Genomic DNA, 18,325 nt, shown 5'->3' with positions numbered 1-18,325 from the left:
CATCTTTCACACCACATGGTTCAACCCAAGTTATTATCTAGTCCTATATTTCAGATAAAGTACCTGTGTAACTTTTACATGCATTAAATCACTAGACAATTTTGCTTCCTATGTGAAGTGAGTTATAGTGATAAACATGAATCCATACAGAGAAATATGAAAATCTCTATGAAATATAAACTTTAAAATATCTTTAGAATATATAAATATATTTCATATGAAATATCAAAATCTCTGATATTGGCCATTGATATCTTTTAGTTGCATTACTTTTTGAAGGCATAACCCCATGGGAGAGCTACTTGATGTTATTATACAGAAAGTCATAAGGACCCTCCCAGATCTGTGTGGCCTGGGCCTCTAGGACCCCAGGTAAGGCCTTTGCAACAGAAGGGTGCCTACTTCTGAGGGGTTGAGATATGCTGAGAAACAGAAGAAGCCATTAGAGTCTTCACATCCTCACCCTGCTTCCCATAGTACTTGTATCATGAATAAGACCATTTCTACCAAATCGTGCTGTTGAAATACACTCTCCATTATTACAGGTCTTTTTCAGGACTTCAGAATTTCAGTGGTTTGGCTGAGTAGGCAAAAACTTCACAAAAACAGATATGTTGTAGCTTTTTTTTCCCCCTCTTTTGGCTTCATGCATTTTTAATCAGTTTTAAATTTTATTGAGAATATTCATACTAAAACCCCGTGCTTCTTGTGATACAGTTAGTCTTCCTCTTTGTTTCTGAAGTACTCTTCTTTCAAAGACAGGCTTGCACTGTAGGTCAGAGCCAAGACTCTCTAGTTGGACTCTTGGTATTGGTATCCTGACTCCATCCTTCCTGGCCATGCAACTCTGGCCAACTTACCTACTAACTCAAACCCAGATTTCCCATAGGTCAGTCAAGGGGGATGATGGGTTCTACCCCATAGGGTAGTTGTGGGATTTAAATGAGAAGATCCACATAAAGCCAAAGTTATAGGACCTGGCACCACAAGGTGCATATTAACTTTTATTATTTTTCTCCAGGAACTATCCTGGGAAGACTTTCTGTTCTTATTACATTGTCTCGGTTTTCACAAACCCTTGTGAGAAGAAAGTAGGTAATAAATAATAAATAATTATGATTTGTTAGTCTTTATTTCCAGAGAAAGAATTAGTTATTGTTGATTTATAGTATCATGATGTATAATGAAACACACTGAACACAGGTGGACACTAAATTTCTCCTGTGGTGAAATTTCCTCCAGAAGAACATGGCAGTATATGAGATAAATAATGATCTTTTCTGTGCTGATAATGTCAACTCTCTTTTCTCAGTGTTTCTTTAAGTATGCTATTCTATTTCTTCAATCTTTAAGACGAGGGAGGCATTAGAAAACATGTCACTGCAGATTTATCCATTACTATAATGTAATAAAGATATAAAATCTACATTGGGATGGTATTAAATGGCCTGATCTAGAATCTAGAAGTGCCATGAAATTGATGTGGTGACTCTCACATCTGGTGGTGGGACACCATTGATTAAATGTCTTTTGGGCAAATTTTGTAGATTTCCTTAACATTAAAGAAAAGGATATTATGAAAAAAAATAAGGATCATTTAGGAGAGAGTTGAAGCTTTCCAGTTATGCATATTGTTATATTTTTCCCTAAAATAATGTATTTGTTTAGTCTTATCAAGGAATACCAAGTCATTGACTAAAAGCAGAAGATGGCCAGTTACTAATTATGGGCCTATAAGCTAGTTGCCCACAAGGTAATAACAAGGAAAGAACCATTGAAATCTCCCCAAATTAGAAAAGAAGTATGAACAATGTAATGCAGGTATGTTTATCTTTTAACAGGACAATTTTCAAGTTTTGGAAAAGTAGGTCTGTTTGTTTTAAATCGGACAACTTAAGAAGCAGACAAGATAGGACATCGAAAGTACATTATGTGTAGTCAGAAAACTTTATGTGTCATAGTTCAGATAATTTTAGAGGATGTATCAGAATGAAATATCATTGACCTTGTTCAGTTTTTCTCCTGGCCTCGAAGGTGAACATTCTGGTATTCCTCAAATATATGAGTGAGAGAAGGTAATTATAACCTAGAGATTCTAAAATGCATTACTATAGGCTTTTTTCCCCCTCCAAAATCATTTGCACCTTAATTAATTGCTGTATCAATAAAGAGAACTGTATTTGTATAACAACACCATGTCACCAAATAAACTTTAAAAATTTTAAATGACCACAGAGATTTTTTTTTTAAAGGAATCTGGTTTTTAATAAATTGCACATAACTGTATCTCCACAATACCCATCTTCAGTCTATTTTTATCTCCCTCTTAAGGCATGCTTAAGCTAAGGCATACGTCATTGGCTTAGTACATATTGATATTCTTTATGAAACAGGATATGATGTAGTATAATACTTGCATAATTAGAATTCTGTCTAGACAAGTGAAATTAAAATAAAGATAGAACAAAAAGGACCTCTTTCAGAAATAGAATACATTAGAAAACATTTATATGAGAAAGTTGAAACTCACATATATGGAATATGTGTATATTTTATATCAGTATTGAAGTTTAAGTTTAATATCTAAAATACCTTCCAGATTTTTGTATATTAATCTTCTTGACATTCGTCATTGTGGATTGACCTATCAGAAGGTAATGTGGAATTTGTCACCAGCATTTCAGTGGGAATAAGTGTTTAAGTGTTTACATCTCAAAAAAATGTACAGTTAAAGTATACTGTCCATAACCCAGAAGAGGGGGAAATGCTCACATTGCTTGTGTTTTATAATTAATAAATACAAATACCAGCCTTAACCTTAGCAGTTTTGACTAAAAGCAAAATCAAGTTCTTAAAATGTTTTTGGATTTTCACCTTTGTTTAATAGAATAATTTATTTTCCAAATCATTTTTCATTGAAAATATACTACCAAATTCAAGTATGCTGGTGCATGCTAGTAATCCCAGTAGCTGGGTAGGCTGAGGTAGGAGGATCCAAAGTTCAAGGCCAACCTCAGCAACTTAGTAAGGCCCTAAGCAACTTACACCCTGTCTCCAAATAAAAAATAAAATAAATAATTTTTTTTAAAAAACTATCAAAGACTGCTTTGAAGCCTGCTCAGTTAATATTAACCCTTCTTCCTTTCCATTTAGCCTAGGTCACGGGGAAATTTCCTGAACTTTTGAGACCAGTCTTGACTAAGTCATGTGGGTGCCCCAGGTAGATGAATGACAGTGCTTTTATCTCTATATTCTGGAATATTTGCTCAGTATTATAGAGGAGAGATAAAATTTACCTATGACATTTAGACGAAGTGTGAGGGTTTTCACTTCACACATGAAATAGAATCTCAGTCACATACCAGCTCTGTGATCTTGGGCAAAACTATTTATTATCTTAATTTTTTTTCTTTAAAATGGTTATCATAATAATATGTGCTTCCTAAGAACCAGTACAGTAAGTATAAAATGAGTTAATTCATGTGAAGTCCTTAGTAGAGTGCCTGTCAAATGGTGAATTCTCACAAGTGTTACCTAATAATATGTCTTACGACTGTTTGAAATATAATTCCTTTATCTCAAGATACATTTTTGTGCATTTTCTTTATCTTAAATTTGAAATAATAGTAAATTTTCTTCCACTGTGAAAAGAGCATGAAGTCTTTTTATTTTTAATTATAGTAAATGACAGTTGGATGAGACTAATTCAACTCTACACCCTCAATTATATCTGTCATTTCCAGTGTCCATTTCAGAATAATATCTATGGGAACTCTCACTTCAGTTGAGGATCCTCATGGCAATTTGTATTTCTCTCCATTTATGCCTTATCAGCCACCTGCTCTGTTGGAAAAAGCTTGGGTAATAGAAATGGAAATGGCCCCACGGAAGTGTGTATTGGTTACCCTTTCTTATATGAGAGGTCAGAAATAGGCATAATATAAGAAAAGATGAGGTTAGCCAGGCAGTTGGATCTGTTAAATGTATCTCTGTGAATTTAGATCACAAAAGAGAATAAAAGTGTTCCATGGTAGCCATAAATTCAAATCCGTATGCTTCCTTAGAGGTCTGTTTACGGTTATCGTTTTTCCCCTTCTGTGTATTTTGATGGCAGGGCCATTGTTTAAGGCAAGGATCTAGTGATGAATAGCAGAGACTTGGTAGGTTCTGGACCTTTAACTAATGTCCTGCACTCCATTTCCCTTCTTGCTCCCTAGGCGGAAGCTGCCCTGCCCAAGGCTGCACCACCATGTGATAATTATACGTTCCGTGGGTATTGGCTTTGTGTTCTCTGCCTGAGGCAGTCAGCATTTTGATTCTATCATAGGCACCAGGATATTGAAATTCAGTTAGGATTTGCAGCTCATGGTAGCTGGTAGATTAATTTTTCTGGGCTGATAATCATTTTATTTTTTTAACATAAACAGTGTCATACATCACCTTGAATCTAAATGGTGTCCACAAGTGTTCATTGCCTTGAATTAGTGACTGATCAAGAGCATCATTTGTATTTGCATTAAATCTGGATTGCACTGTATTTTCAATGCATGTTCAGTGAAGTTTGAGATCTTTTTGTTTGTAGATCAAAGAAAATTGAAGTTTCATTTTTCAGAAGTTCTGTGTTTTAAATTATACACCTAGAAGACCATAAAATATAAAACGGGACTGGGGTTTTGGCTCAGTGGCAGAACACTTGCCTAGCATGTGTGAGGCACTGGGTTCCATTGTCAGCAATACAGATAAATAAATAAATAAAATAAAGGTCCATCAACAACTTAAAAAAATTTTTAAAAAAATAAAGCTACTTGGGAGGGTGGGAGGAGGGCAAGAATGGAGGAAGGAGGGACTGTATAGAGGGAAAAGAGGGGTGGGGGGTGGGAGGGAAGGAAAAAATAACAGAATGAATCAAACACCATTACCCTATGTAAATGTATGATTACACAAATGGTATGCCTTTACTCCATGTACAACCAGAGAAACAACATGTATCCCATTTGTTTACAATAAAAATAAATTTTAAAAAATAGATATAGGTTTAGATTCTAACACATGAGAATATAATCAAATGTAAAGAAAAAAAAAGCCACTTGTCCTTAATTTTAATCAAGTAATATGATGTAAAACATGAAAATGATCTTGATAGGTACAAATGCTTTAAAAGTTGTTTTAGGGCTGGGGATATAGTTCAGTTGGTAGAGTGCTTGCCTCGCATGCACAAGTCTCTGGGTTCAATCCCCAGCACTGCAAAAAAAAAAAAAAAAGAAAAGAAAAAGTTGTTTTACCTGTTTATTTATGTTTTCTGCTTTTGCAATTACTGCTTTGCCAATTTTGTAAGAAATGAAGGAAATCTTTATTGTGTTCAGTACACTCCTAATTTATATAGACGATTTTAACATTACATGAATAGCTTAACAAATATTGAGCTTCACTCTTAGAATGAATAGCAATTAGAAAAGGAATAAATATTAAATAATTTTCAAAGTGTTACTTTTTTTTTTTTTCTTATAGTGAGAGGTTTTTCTTGAGACTGAATAGAAACGGGCTTCCCAAAGCCCCAGATAAACCAGAACGACATTGCTCTCTCTTTGTGGTAAGTAGATCTTCTTTTGTCAATGAGGCATCTTCTTCCAGCTGTGCTTCATATTATTTAGGAGAAATAAAAGACTGAAAGAACATAGTGAATTGATTTAAACTTTGTAGGTAACACACAAATTGCATTAGTGGCGAAAATTCTGAATACTGCCATTCACAATTACTTTTCTTCCCTTAAGGTATTATTGATCCCTTTAATTTGTCAGAGTATTTTTGGTGCTCTGGTATGATTACCAAAGTTCAGTTAGCAATAGAGCTTAGCATAGCACCAGGTATTTAAAATGTGCTTCATAAATGTGAGAGAGAGCCTGAATGAACAATGGTCTTTCCTTTTAAATATTTCTTTATAGCAATTGACTCAAAGTTGATTGCAGTGATATTTTTAGAACAAAATTGAATCATGTGCTTCTGCTATAAACATTCCATTAAGAATATCTATGTTCATCTTTGTCTTTCTGCTCGTGTGCAAATAATGTACTATGATCTTTAAGTGCTGCTGTACAGATTATGAATTCTAAAATAACTTTATTTTTTGGTAGGATTTGGGTAGCAGTGAGCTAAGAAAGGACATCTATATCACTGTGCACATCATCCGAATTGGTAGGTACAGCACTTGTCGCTGTTTTACAGGCAGATAACTGAGAGGTCTCCATGTAATTGTGTGTGTTTGTTTGCTTGCTTGTTTACTGTCTGGAGTGAAATGTGAATTCCCGAAGCACAGAAATCGGAACTTGATCTCTGGCCTCCCCAACCTCACATTACAGCCTTCTCACCTACCATTTATAAATATTAATCTTTTTCTATATAAGTTGTTAAGGAATTTGTTCTATTTCCTTCTGTTTTATTGGATCTCCTAACCACATTATATTCATCATACTCATATTCATTGTGAATTCACATTGCATTCTCCTTTTTAAATTCCAATTTCTTATAGCACAAAACAAACTTTTAGGACCAGAGTTTCCTACAAATTTAGGAAAACGTCACGCCGTCATTTTCCTAAATGGAATGCTACAAAGCCTTATTACAGAAAATACTATAAGAAGAGGTTTATGAGATGCTGAATACTGTAATGTTTTAACTGGTATAATGTCAGAGCTTATGAATGGTTATTATTATTATTACAGGGAAAAATCAGTATGGTTCTCTAACTTTGTTGCCCCAGCTTCCCAAAAATTTGATTTGAACATTAAAGCATGGATATAATGTAGCATTTATTAGCATCTTGCAGAACACACTTTTGGTGTTTTGTATTCCCACATTTTTCCACCTTTTGGATCAGAGGAGCTAGGTGAAATAAGGAATGGTGCAGCTTCTATTAAGGCTGACCAGCCGATGCTGGGAATGTTTTCCCACTTCTTCACTAACTGTGCTACATTACTTTCAGGGGACTACTTCTGTAGTACAGTAATAGCTTGCCATGCAGACACGCTAAATGACCTTTAATTTTATAGTCTTTTATTTTACACATGCGATAATAACCACATTGTACATTGAGAAAGACTGTAAAAAAATCTTGTCATTCCAACACAGATTTTTCTATACATTTGTCTTGTAAAAATGTGTTCAGAATATTTGTTTTCATTTTATGTTACTTTTATATTTGAAGGATAGTAGAAATAATTTCAAAAGTAAAGTTTTGCATTTTAATTTTTCTTTTTATAAATAAGGATGTGAGAAAAAATTGTAAAGTATCTTCTGAAATTTTGGAAAAGATGGAATCTGTGTTGCTGTATACATTTGAGATAAAACCTCTGATGACGCGGTACAGTTTCTTGTGTAATTTTGTATTTTTTTTTTTTAACTTCAAATTTGTAATGCCAACTGTTAATGTAAAATGCAGTTTTAGATATCTTTATGTAAGCACTGATAAAACTTGAATATAATCAGAAGCACTGAGAGTAAAAGTAAGCCACTTTTGCTTCTGGAACTTTCTGGACAGTCTCTACAGGATTTGGGTGGACGAAAAACATGCAGCAGAATGTATGCCCTTCAAGCCCATGGCCCCCCTCTCACAGCTCCATTGCCAGGCAGCACTGTCACCCATCACGGGACAGCCTTTCAAATACATGGCATTTCATTAGTGATTGCATTTTTTTATTAAGATTTTTATGCTCATTAAACCATTCAAAATGAATGTTGAATTGGAAATTACCTACTTACCTGCTCCTAGGTTTGGTAAAGATAAATCTCTGGGATTGTTGAAAGAAACTTGCAAGAAATTTTTAATCCTTGAGACCGAGGAAAAATGAAGTTAAGGCAAAATGCTCTAAGAAAGGTTATGATTTAGTCTGCCAACTCCTTCGATTAAGTAAAATTGAGGAGTGGAAGATTGTTATCTTTCAGGGACAGATACTTCTTTTTATAGAATGTCCCTTGTACCTGCTTCATTGGGAAAAGGACACGCTGACCCTCACTGGCTGCTGAAAGCAGGAGCAATAACACCTCAATGCTAGGAAGTTACGCTCAGTCTTTGATTTGGAAAGAAAAGGAAGAAAAAAAGAGAAATTTTTATAGTTTTATGTCCCCCTGTCCATCCAAGTGAAGTTCTTTGAACCTCTTTGCTTCCCCTTCTGGCTTTTAGCTGGTCCCTCAGTATTTCATCTTACCCCCTCTCCTCCTACCTTCCTTCCTGCTTAGAGAATTTTTCTAGAAACCAGAGCAGAACTGTGAATTCTTATTAATCCTGGAGTTGGGAACCTCAGGGCTGACATTGAATCATCTCGTTGGTGTAATAGTTAGACCAAAGTCTTGGTGCGCAAAACTGCAATGCCACAGTGTCCCAAAAGGACACTGGAGGACTGCATTTGGAGGACTTGAGAGGTAGTGGCTTTGGAGGGAGTGAAGCTTCACAGTGGCAGGGCTTGCAGACCTCCCTGGAGCACCTTCTCAGGTAGTTCTGAGAACAGACCTTCTCTCACCCCCCTTATGTCTCAATCCTCCTCCTACATAGTTTTTTTCTTTTAGATAGTACTGGAGGAAGGGGATATTTACAAAAGGACTGGTAGGTATGACATGCCCTTGTATAAGTTGTAGGAATCCAGAGCTAGAAGAGTTCTTAGGAATATTCTTTTTGGTTCCTATTTTTTTTTAATAATGAACTTCTTTTCTAATATTAAATAACTCTGAAGCACTTCTCAGAAATCTCCTAATTAATTTGTTATTTTGCATGTATAAAGGTATGAGTAAGTAATATAAAAATTGTATTTTAAATCATGATATATATCAAGATTGCACTATTTCAAAGCACAATTGCTTGAGAATTAAATCAACCAATTTAAATATGGCATTACATGGTGTTTGACTTGCAGGCAGAAATTATATTAAAATCATATATATTTATATTTAGTTTCCGACTACAGCAAAAGGTCATGAAAACATGACATTTTAAAATCTTACATTTTGCATATCTAAAAAGCGATGGATTTCTGTTGTCCGTTTTCTAGGGTTTTTTAAAAATATTTTCTTAGTTGTAAATGGATATTTATTTTATTTTTATGTGGTGCTGAGCATTGAACCCAGTGCCTCACACATGCTAGGCAAGTGCTTTTCCACTGAATTACAATCCCAGCCCCCATTTTAAAATTTTGATTCTAACCATAAAATAAGAGGTTTTCGGTCTTTTATTTATAAAGCATTTCCCTGAAAGTGACATACTGCACAGATAGTTTTCCAATTTTCTCTATTACTGATGAATAAAATCCAAATTGGATACTACCATTCTTTTGATTTTTTTTTTCTATTTAACATTGGGTTTTGGAAATACTAGAGACATCTAGATATGCTATAGAATTTTGCTCAGATAGAAACAACTTATGGATCTGCTGACAAGCATCTAAAGGCAAAGTTGCAGATTTTTTTTTTTTTTTTTGCCTCACATTAACTTGTTACATTTCAGCTTAGTATACATTATGCTATTGGTCTTCAAAATACTCATGGGAATTAAATATGAATAATAAATTAAAATAATGATGATGACATATTTTAAAATAAATGATAATTTTAGGCAAGTTTCAGGTTTTGTAATAGTTAACACAATCCCAGGGTGTGTCAGTGATGGAACAAGTAATACACAGCCTTCACAGTGAGGCAGGAACATGCTCATTTGATCACCCGTGCTTACTTGTTATATTCAGAATCTCTCCAGCTGCTCCCTTTCAGAGGTGAAACTTTTGAAATGGTCTTTTTGAATAAGGAATTTTTTAGAAAATGGGAAATGTTATAGGTGTCATTAGTGAGTTTAATAAAGTGGGCCCTCTGGAATCCCTTCTTGAATCATAGGAGAAGGAAAGTGGTTCCCAAACATGGGATCAGCTCCAGTCTTCATGTTTTACAGATGGCAGCTGATGCTCAGAGTTCACACTGCTTGCCTAGGGTCATAGAGGGAGGTGATTGGAGCAGGGGATCCTGAAGCGAAGCAGAATCTTCTGTCGCCCCCCCACCTGTGCCATTTCCATCACCCAGTTATGTTTTGTATGGTCTGCCTCATAGCTGTGTGTCTCTGTTTAGGATGCATCTAATCAAATATCTCCATGAGTCATGTTTGCTTTTTAACTGGATAGGTCGAATGGGAGCAGGAGAAAAAAAGAATGCCTGCAGTGTCCAGTACCGGCGGCCCTTTGGCTGTGCAGTTCTTAGCATCGCAGATCTGCTAACAGGAGAGACAAAGGATGACCTTATCCTGAAAGTGTACATGTAAGAAGCCTGCCTGTGGTGGGGCCTGGGTGGGCACAGGGGTGCATCTGGATCTTACTTGGACGAATGTTACTTTATGTAGGTAAGTACAGAACACTGCATGGGTTGAGTTTGAATCATTTATCAAAAACCCAGCAGTCTGTTGACTTCCTTCAAATTAGCCTACAAGTCACTCTTAGTCAATCAGAAGAATTATAAAATCGAGAACCAAGAAATGTAGATGGTTTATCAGTTGGGTAGACCATGTGCTGTGTAGAGAACTTCCACTGAATTTACATACCTAGTGTATTTTTTTTTTCCTTCAGGTTATTCATTAATTCTTGGAAAATGGAAATACTGTACTTTTTAATAAAAATTAATGAGAATTTAGAAAAGCGAGCTCAGGTGATTACCCTTCTGTCCATATATTAAATTGGCCCTGCTGTAGTACAAGCAGTGTGGCTTAAACAACAAAAATTATTGTCTCACAGTCCTGGAGGCTAGCAGTCTGAGATAACGTGTTGGCAGCATTGGTTCCTTCTGAGGGCTGTGAGGCAGCATCCATTCCATGCCTGTCTCCTGACTTCTGGTTGTTTGCTGGTGACCTTTGATGTTCCATGGTATGTGTCATTCTGAGCTCTGCCTTCACCTTCTCATAGCATTCTCCCTATGTGCTTGACTTTCTCTGTGTCTAAATTTTTCCTTTTATAAAGACAATTGTACTGGATCAAGTTTCACCCCAGTGACCTTGTTATAACCTGATTACCTCTGTAAAAATCCTCTTTCCAAATAAGGTCACATTCTGAGGTACTGGGAGTTAGGATATGAACATTATCTTTTTGGAGGGGGACACAGTATAACCCATAATGCTCTGCTAACAAAATCACTTAACATAGTCCAAATTCTAATTTAAATGATTTTGTAAATGCACATGGTTTGGATCAGCCCACCCTGACCACCTCCCCACATATTGGGGAATTGAGAGCTGAAGTACAATGACATGGTCAGAGTTAGCCCCCTCTGTTATCCACATTCCCGGTTTGAGGGCCAACTGCTGGCGACCTACACAAGCAAACTTGCCTTTGTCTTTTATTCCAGAGTTTGTGTTGATAGATTTAATGTGTGCCAATAGTTTTCTCATAAATGGTGGTAACAACTGGCCCACTGCCTGTGGGACACATACTTCAATTGCTTTTTGCCCACTGCAGCAGGGTTTCATGGATTTATCTACTTTCCTCCAAGTGGTGACCTCTGTAGCAAGTTAAGTAATTGACAAAGATTTATCTACATCCTGTGGTTTGGAACTGGAAATTCTCTTTATCCCTTCTTAAGAGGGATAAAAATCTGTGACCTTGATTTTAAACTTGAAAACTTTTTAAGCCTTGTGGGTAGCATTACTTATTACTCTTTTTGTCATGTCAACCCTCATTTTTAACATCGGAACTTAAATCTGTAGTAACCTATCTTCCAGTCTCTCCATACATGGTTGGTGTTACTACAAATTGGTGTAACCACTCTGGAAAGCAGTATGGAGATTCTTCAAAAAACTAGGAATGGAACCACTATGACGTAGCTCTCACACTCCTTGGTATAATATCCAAAGGATTTAAAATTGGAATACTACAGTGCTACAGCCACCATAGTGTTTGTAGCAGCACAATTCACAATATCTAAGCCATTAGAGCCAACCTAGGTGCCCTTCAACAGATGAACAGATTTAAAAATGTGGTATATACCCATAATGGAGTATTACTCAGCCATAAAGAAGTATGACTTTATGGCATTTACCGGTAAATGGATGGAACCGGAGACTATCATGCTAATTGGAATAAACCAGTCCCAAAAAGTAAACAGTCAGTGTTTTCTCTGATAGGTGGAAGCTAATTCAAAATAAGGTGCAGGTGGACTTAAAAAAAGAGTAGAAGAAAGATCAGTGGAGTAGTTAGTCACAAAACATCATTTATTTGAATTAAAAATGATCAATAACAGCCACCTTTTACTATGTGCTTACTATATTCAGGGGACTGTGTTCAGTACTTTAAATATATTGTGTTATTTTATTCTCACAACAAACTATGAAGCAGATGCTGTAAGCTCAGTTTTATTCATAAGGGGTCAGTTAAATGACTTGCCCAATGTCACTCAGCTAATACAAAAGAGAATGAGGTCTGAAATCAAGACTGACCAATTCCAGAACTAGAGCTCTCAGGGTATCAGGTTGTGTTCTTCCAGGTGGTACTTCACACCACTATACAGTAATGTGACCATGAAGGTATGTGCTGGTTGCTTTTTAAGAAAACTGAAATTCTTTGCAAACACAATCGTCATCTTTTCTTAGTATAGTCTCTCCAGGTGTGGGTGTCAAGGACCGTGTTTATCTTGCCACAGGGAACACTGAGGGGTTGACAGTTACATGCATCACCCTTGATTATGCAGCCAGCTGAAGGAGACCCATGAATCCCAGCTCTGCCTATAGCAGATCCTCACTCTCATAAAAATAAATTGTGCTCTCTTTGTGGTGTTTTATTATCTGTTTTTTTCTTACACATCAAATAAGGCTTTGGGGTAATTCTTCCTAGAAGAGAAATCCCTTAAAAATGCCAATTCAGCAAATCATTAGGCCATTTCAAGAGAATACTAACCAGTCAAAACAGTCACTGCACAGTAGGGAGGAACTGGGAATTTAGTAAAACACTCCAGAAAGTGCTTATTAGAAACAATTTGGAGGAAATTTCTAAATGTTAAGGTGACCGAGTCCTAGTCTATCTGGCACTCTGAAGAACAGTAACAGACACCTTGTCTGAAACTAAAATGTATTTCAGTCACCTCCTTGAGGGACTTTGATTTTATATGGAGTTTTGGGGTGTTATTGTTAAAAAGCATATGCTCTGGAGTCACTTAACTGTTGAATAGGATAGTAAACCATCTTTCTTCCTTCCCTACTGGGTTGAAATAAGAAAAGTGGAGGCAGAACATGCTAAGTGGCAATTTGATGTTTCACAACTGGATAGGTGGGATGACTTTATCCATCATAATTTTCAAATCTTCCCAGATTCAGGACTCAGTTCAGAATCCTACCTTTAACTGACTTGAATCTTGACCCTCCAACATGATAGTCCTGGAAAAATCCAAGGCAATAACATTAGTAAATATGTAAGCTAAGAATTATTATCCACCTAGACATAATGATTAGGAAAAGGAACTTGTAGTGAGGAACTTTTGGGTTGATAGTGTATAGAATTGTGATATGCTAGACTCAGCAAGGAGGATTTGTGGCTAATAAATAGAGCAGAAAATTTACAGATATGTCCAGATGAGGGAAGTTCTTCTCAGCCTAGTTGGGGAAATCATAGCAGTAAAGATGAATAGCAGACAGGGATATTAATCAGGAGTTACCAGACAGAGAAATATCTATCCATTCATCCATCTATTCATTCATCCATGTAACTAATGTTTTAAGCCTCTGCAATTGTGTTCAAAGTTCTGAGGGGGACTCAGATTTCAGGCAGTCCTAGATCTAGTTCTCAAGGAACCTGATAGTCCACTAGGTGAACTATACCATGTAAGCAAAGATAGCAGGAGCCAGGAAGTGATAAGAGCTAAAAGAAAGAGGTACAGATGACTGTGAGAGTAAGAAGACAGATGCCATCTCTTCTAGACATGGAAAATCTGAAAGTACTTTTTATTACTCTTTTGTAAATTCTGCCAGCCTTTTACAAGTATATAAGTTGTGTTAATATCATTTTTAAAAAATTTAGTTACAGATGGGCACAATACTTTATTTATTCCTTTTTTTTTTTTTTTTTTAATTTTATGTGATGCTGAGAATCAAACCCAGTGCCTCACACATGCTAGGCAAGCACTCTAGCACTGAGCCACATCCCTAGCCCGACATCAGTGTTATTTTGCTAAATTTTGTTCCATTTTGATGCTGGCCAAACGTGGTCATGTTGCAGAAGGCAGAGATTCAGCAATGAGAACTAATATTTACTGAGCATTTACTGTAGACCAGGCATTATCCTAAACCCATGCTTCTTTAATGTCCTAGGATATTACCCTGTTTTACAGACAGTGAAATCAAGAAACAGGAGGGTAAATAACTTGCTCAGTTAATAGTGAGATTTCAAATGTGGGGTGTTAAACTCTTATCCTGCATTGTCTTCCCTGTATACATTGTTGTCGAACATTTTTTTTTCTGTTTTGGGGCTACTTATAGATAATCTATGAGTTCATCTCAGCTGCTGCTTTGATGAAGTAGGTGGCCATGCATCACCAGGTGTGGACATTACTTCTCATCTTGGCACAGCTAAAATCAGCACTTGTTTGCAGCAAATTATTGGTAATACCGAGGAGATTTAGGGAAGTACATTGTAGTGGTTATAATGAAGAACAGGTGTGCAGTTAAGGTCATTGCTTAATCCCATGTGTCAGTAAAGTTTAACTGAGTGATAATTTTCATAGGTGTAACACAGAGAGTGAGTGGTACCAAATCCATGAGAACATCATCAAGAAGCTGAATGCACGCTATAATTTGACTGGCTCCAATGCAGGTGAGTATATGGGGCTGGCTAACTTGCCCTACACATTTTATTTCAGGCCTTTTGTTTAGGTGAAAAGAAATGGACAGCCCTTTGTTTTTTTTTCTTTGTCTTTACTTTCTAATTTAAAAAAATGCTCAGTAAGCACTCTAGTCCACCTCCCTGTACTTGGGTGTGATAGGCCTGTACGTATAAGTTTTCATAAAACATGTATTTCATTCTGGTTTAAAACAAAGTACAGGATCTGAATTTGTTCAGTGGTGTCAAGTCTTGAGACCTGTAAATTTTTACTTACTGCTAACACCTAAATGATAGTATGTCTGGGTTCATGACTGTAGGTTTGATAAACAGAAGTCTGTCAGTAAGGTCCAATTAGAGCATGCCTCATTGTCTGTAATTGACTGGCTGTAAGCAGCAAAGTTTATACTGAATTACAAACATAGAGATTCGCATATTGAAATGGGCTTAGGAAGTGAATGATAGTGACTGTGGTGTCATGTAGATAAAATATATGCATGTTTGTTCAGAAAGGAACTCAAGTACATATGCCACTATAATTTATGTGTAACATATGGCATGTAGAATTGTATTACAATAGTTACACATCATAGACTATGTCACATTACATGGCATAAGTGGATTGTACAGCATATATAGTGACTCCTTTACATGTGATTATTAGCAAAACTTGGTGAATATTCTTTGTGCCTATTCCACCCTTCAATTGGACACTGAAGCAAAATAATATGCAGTTGTGCATTTTAGCTCATATAAAGATACTTCAAATTAAATAAGACATTATTTGAATGGCATGCTTTTAGAAGTATTTTTTAAAGCTCTTGAATATAGATAGATATTTGTGTGATAGTCCAACTTTACTAGTAATTAGAAGAACCAGCTTAAATTCAGACCAGCTTTTCTTTCAGACTCATGCACATCTCTGTAGGCCAATATGTACCACAAAGAGAAAGCTAACTGCAGACAGACGTCTTTGTGGTTTAATTCACTGAGTACCATAAGGATCCACAACTCACACATGTGGCAGCACTTCAGACTGTAAGGAATGGTGAGGTCAGCTTCCTCCTCCTTCTCCCAAGAGTTGGGGAGGTAACGGGTTATATTTGATACATATGGTCATTTGCTTTGGCCAAAGCCCTACATCTACCACTAAGAAAACAAGAGGCTTGGAACCTCTCACTATTGAGGGCAGAGCCTGTAAAAGACTAAGAGGAGACAGTAGGAGTGTCTTCCATGAGTAATAATTCACCAAGTTTTGCTAATAATCACATGCTTGTCTTCTCTTTTCTCAAAAATTATGAGAATTATGATAGTGCTGACTGTGTGTGGACCAAATGGTTTCACTTCAGTGCATCCTCCATAAGGAAGATCTGCTACTATTTGAAACCTTACCTTACCAAATTCATGGACTTCCACCAAATCCAGTTGTTCTATTCAGAACCCTTCAGTGTTTCTTGATACCACTGACCACTATTTTATCATTAAATATTCAGTAGACCTGCGCTTCTAGTTCAGTGGGCACTAGCCACCACCTGCATGTGGCTACTGAGCAGTATATACTAGCCTAATACAGTGCCAGGAGGAAGAGTATTAACTAAGTGCCAGATTTTGAAGACAGTGTTATTAATAGAATGTACAATATCCTGTTAGTATTTTTTATATTGATTACTTGTAAAAATTGTGGATATATTGGGCTAAATAAAACATGTTATTCAAAATACATTTCTTTTTACTTTTTTAATGTGGCAAGTACAAAGTTTTAAATTTCACCTATAACTCATGATATTTCTATAGGAGAGTGTTGTCCCAAGCCCAGTTTACATGGTAACATTTTCCTTTAATTTATCTCATGCCTCACAAAAAAGTTCTTTATGCCTTGTCCTTCCTTTTTGTCTACTGACTATAATTGGGGGAATGTAGCTTTTGGGTAGCTAATTCTTTTTCCCCATGAGTCCTATTACTTTCTATTTGCTTGCACTTGCCCTCTATGTGAATAAATAACTATAAAACTAACTCTGATCTTCTGACTTTTCCCCTGTGTTCCCTGACTTCCCTGCCAACATAGATGTCCTCTTCAGTACCCAGAACAACTGCAGTAGGTTTTTTCTCAATTTCTTGTTGGTCCCCAAGCCTTTCCCTTTTTGAATATGCCCCAAGAAGAACAAAATTCATCTGTTGTTGGGTTGTCTGAATGGGTCATTGTCCTCCTGGATCACAGTGAAAGTCTTAATGATAGTCTTTAATTTAATCCCCATATAGATTCCTAAAGCAACTGATACTATATCCCATAAGGCTTCTCTCAGGGGTCAGAGTTCCAACTAAATCAAACGCAGATTTCTCTCTGTTTATAGACAGGAGTCATCTCTTTAAGAGTATAGTGTATTTGTTGTTTTTTGTTTTTTTTTTTAATTTTGCCTATACAAGCAAGATACCTTAGGTATGAGACATAGTTTCACTGGAATAATAAGAATATCATCTTCTAGAGGTTATAGGAAGATTAAAAGACAAAAGTGTATACAAAGCACTTACCATAGAACTTTATACATAGTATATGTGGTAACTGTTAGCTGTCATTATTTACCCACTTAGAAGCCATCATCTGGAATATTCTACTCTTTACTCTTAAGTTACCTGATTTCACTTTCTCAAAATGCATAGGAAAGAAGGATACAAGAAATTGAAGCCATTTAATCTCTTTAAGAAAGGCGTTTAGAATATTACCCTTAGGTTTTTGATCAGTTGAATCATGGAATTCTTCCCATGATTCTTCCCTCCCATACTTTGTTTCTTAATCTCCTCTCTAAAGATGTGATTGCTGATATCTCCTTCAGGATTCCTTTAATTGTTTGTTGTCTTCCTGATTACATGCATGAGCTCCAAGAAGGAAGGGCATCATATTCTACTTCCTTAGGGCCATTCCTCCTTGGAAAATGTTCCATGTGCTTTGTCAGTGATATTGACATTACCGGAAACTGAGACTCAAACCACTTCATTTTCTGATTCTGAATTTTTCTGTTACACATTGTACTGTAATGAAAACTCTGTGTTGCTGACTTTGGAAAAAGTATTAAAAAAATTATCATCATAGCTTATGATGGTCTCATATGAAGACCTTCCTCTCCTTTTGGTTGGATCCATCTCCATTTTGCTGCCTATCATGATACTTCAATTCCTTGGCAGCCAAATGTGTGCTCATTTTACCTGGCTTCTGCTACAAAGCCCTGTCCACTCTCCTGAGGTCCTTATGACCTCATCCTTCTTCTTCCTTCTCCTTTTAAGCCTGAGTCTCAGCCAGCCCTATATAGACCTCTCTGGTCTCTACCTGATCCCTTCTCACTCTGTCAAGCCCTAAGCTTAGGCCACCCAACCCTAAGCTTCCTCATTCTATAATACTGCTCCAGAGAAAGAAAGCTCAGAATGAAGCTTTTATAAAAGGCTTATATTCTTCCCACCAGAATTCCTGCCCTTCATTCTTGGTGGGTCATCCTCTGGTTACCTTAATC

At 36.4% G+C, this 18,325-nt stretch overlaps 1 protein-coding gene across 2 annotated transcripts in view; it reads left to right on the top strand.

Annotated features, from left to right (window-relative positions):
• The window catches only part of DOCK4 (dedicator of cytokinesis 4), a 438,609-nt gene that overhangs the window by 231,485 nt on the left and 188,799 nt on the right, over positions 1 to 18,325 (top strand). For both annotated transcript variants that reach the window (XM_079149349.1, XM_079149348.1), the window contains exons 9-12: positions 5,509 to 5,590; positions 6,132 to 6,192; positions 10,155 to 10,287; positions 14,728 to 14,816. In XM_079149349.1, coding sequence (XP_079005475.1) covers positions 5,509 to 5,590; positions 6,132 to 6,192; positions 10,155 to 10,287; positions 14,728 to 14,816 — 365 coding nt within the window. The remainder of the gene's footprint in view (positions 1 to 5,508; positions 5,591 to 6,131; positions 6,193 to 10,154; positions 10,288 to 14,727; positions 14,817 to 18,325) is intronic.

Source organism: Sciurus vulgaris, assembly GCF_902686455.1.
Source record: "Sciurus vulgaris genome assembly, chromosome: 8".
Taxonomy (NCBI): Eukaryota; Metazoa; Chordata; class Mammalia; order Rodentia; family Sciuridae; genus Sciurus; species Sciurus vulgaris.
This window is presented reverse-complemented; position numbering and strand designations above follow the sequence as displayed.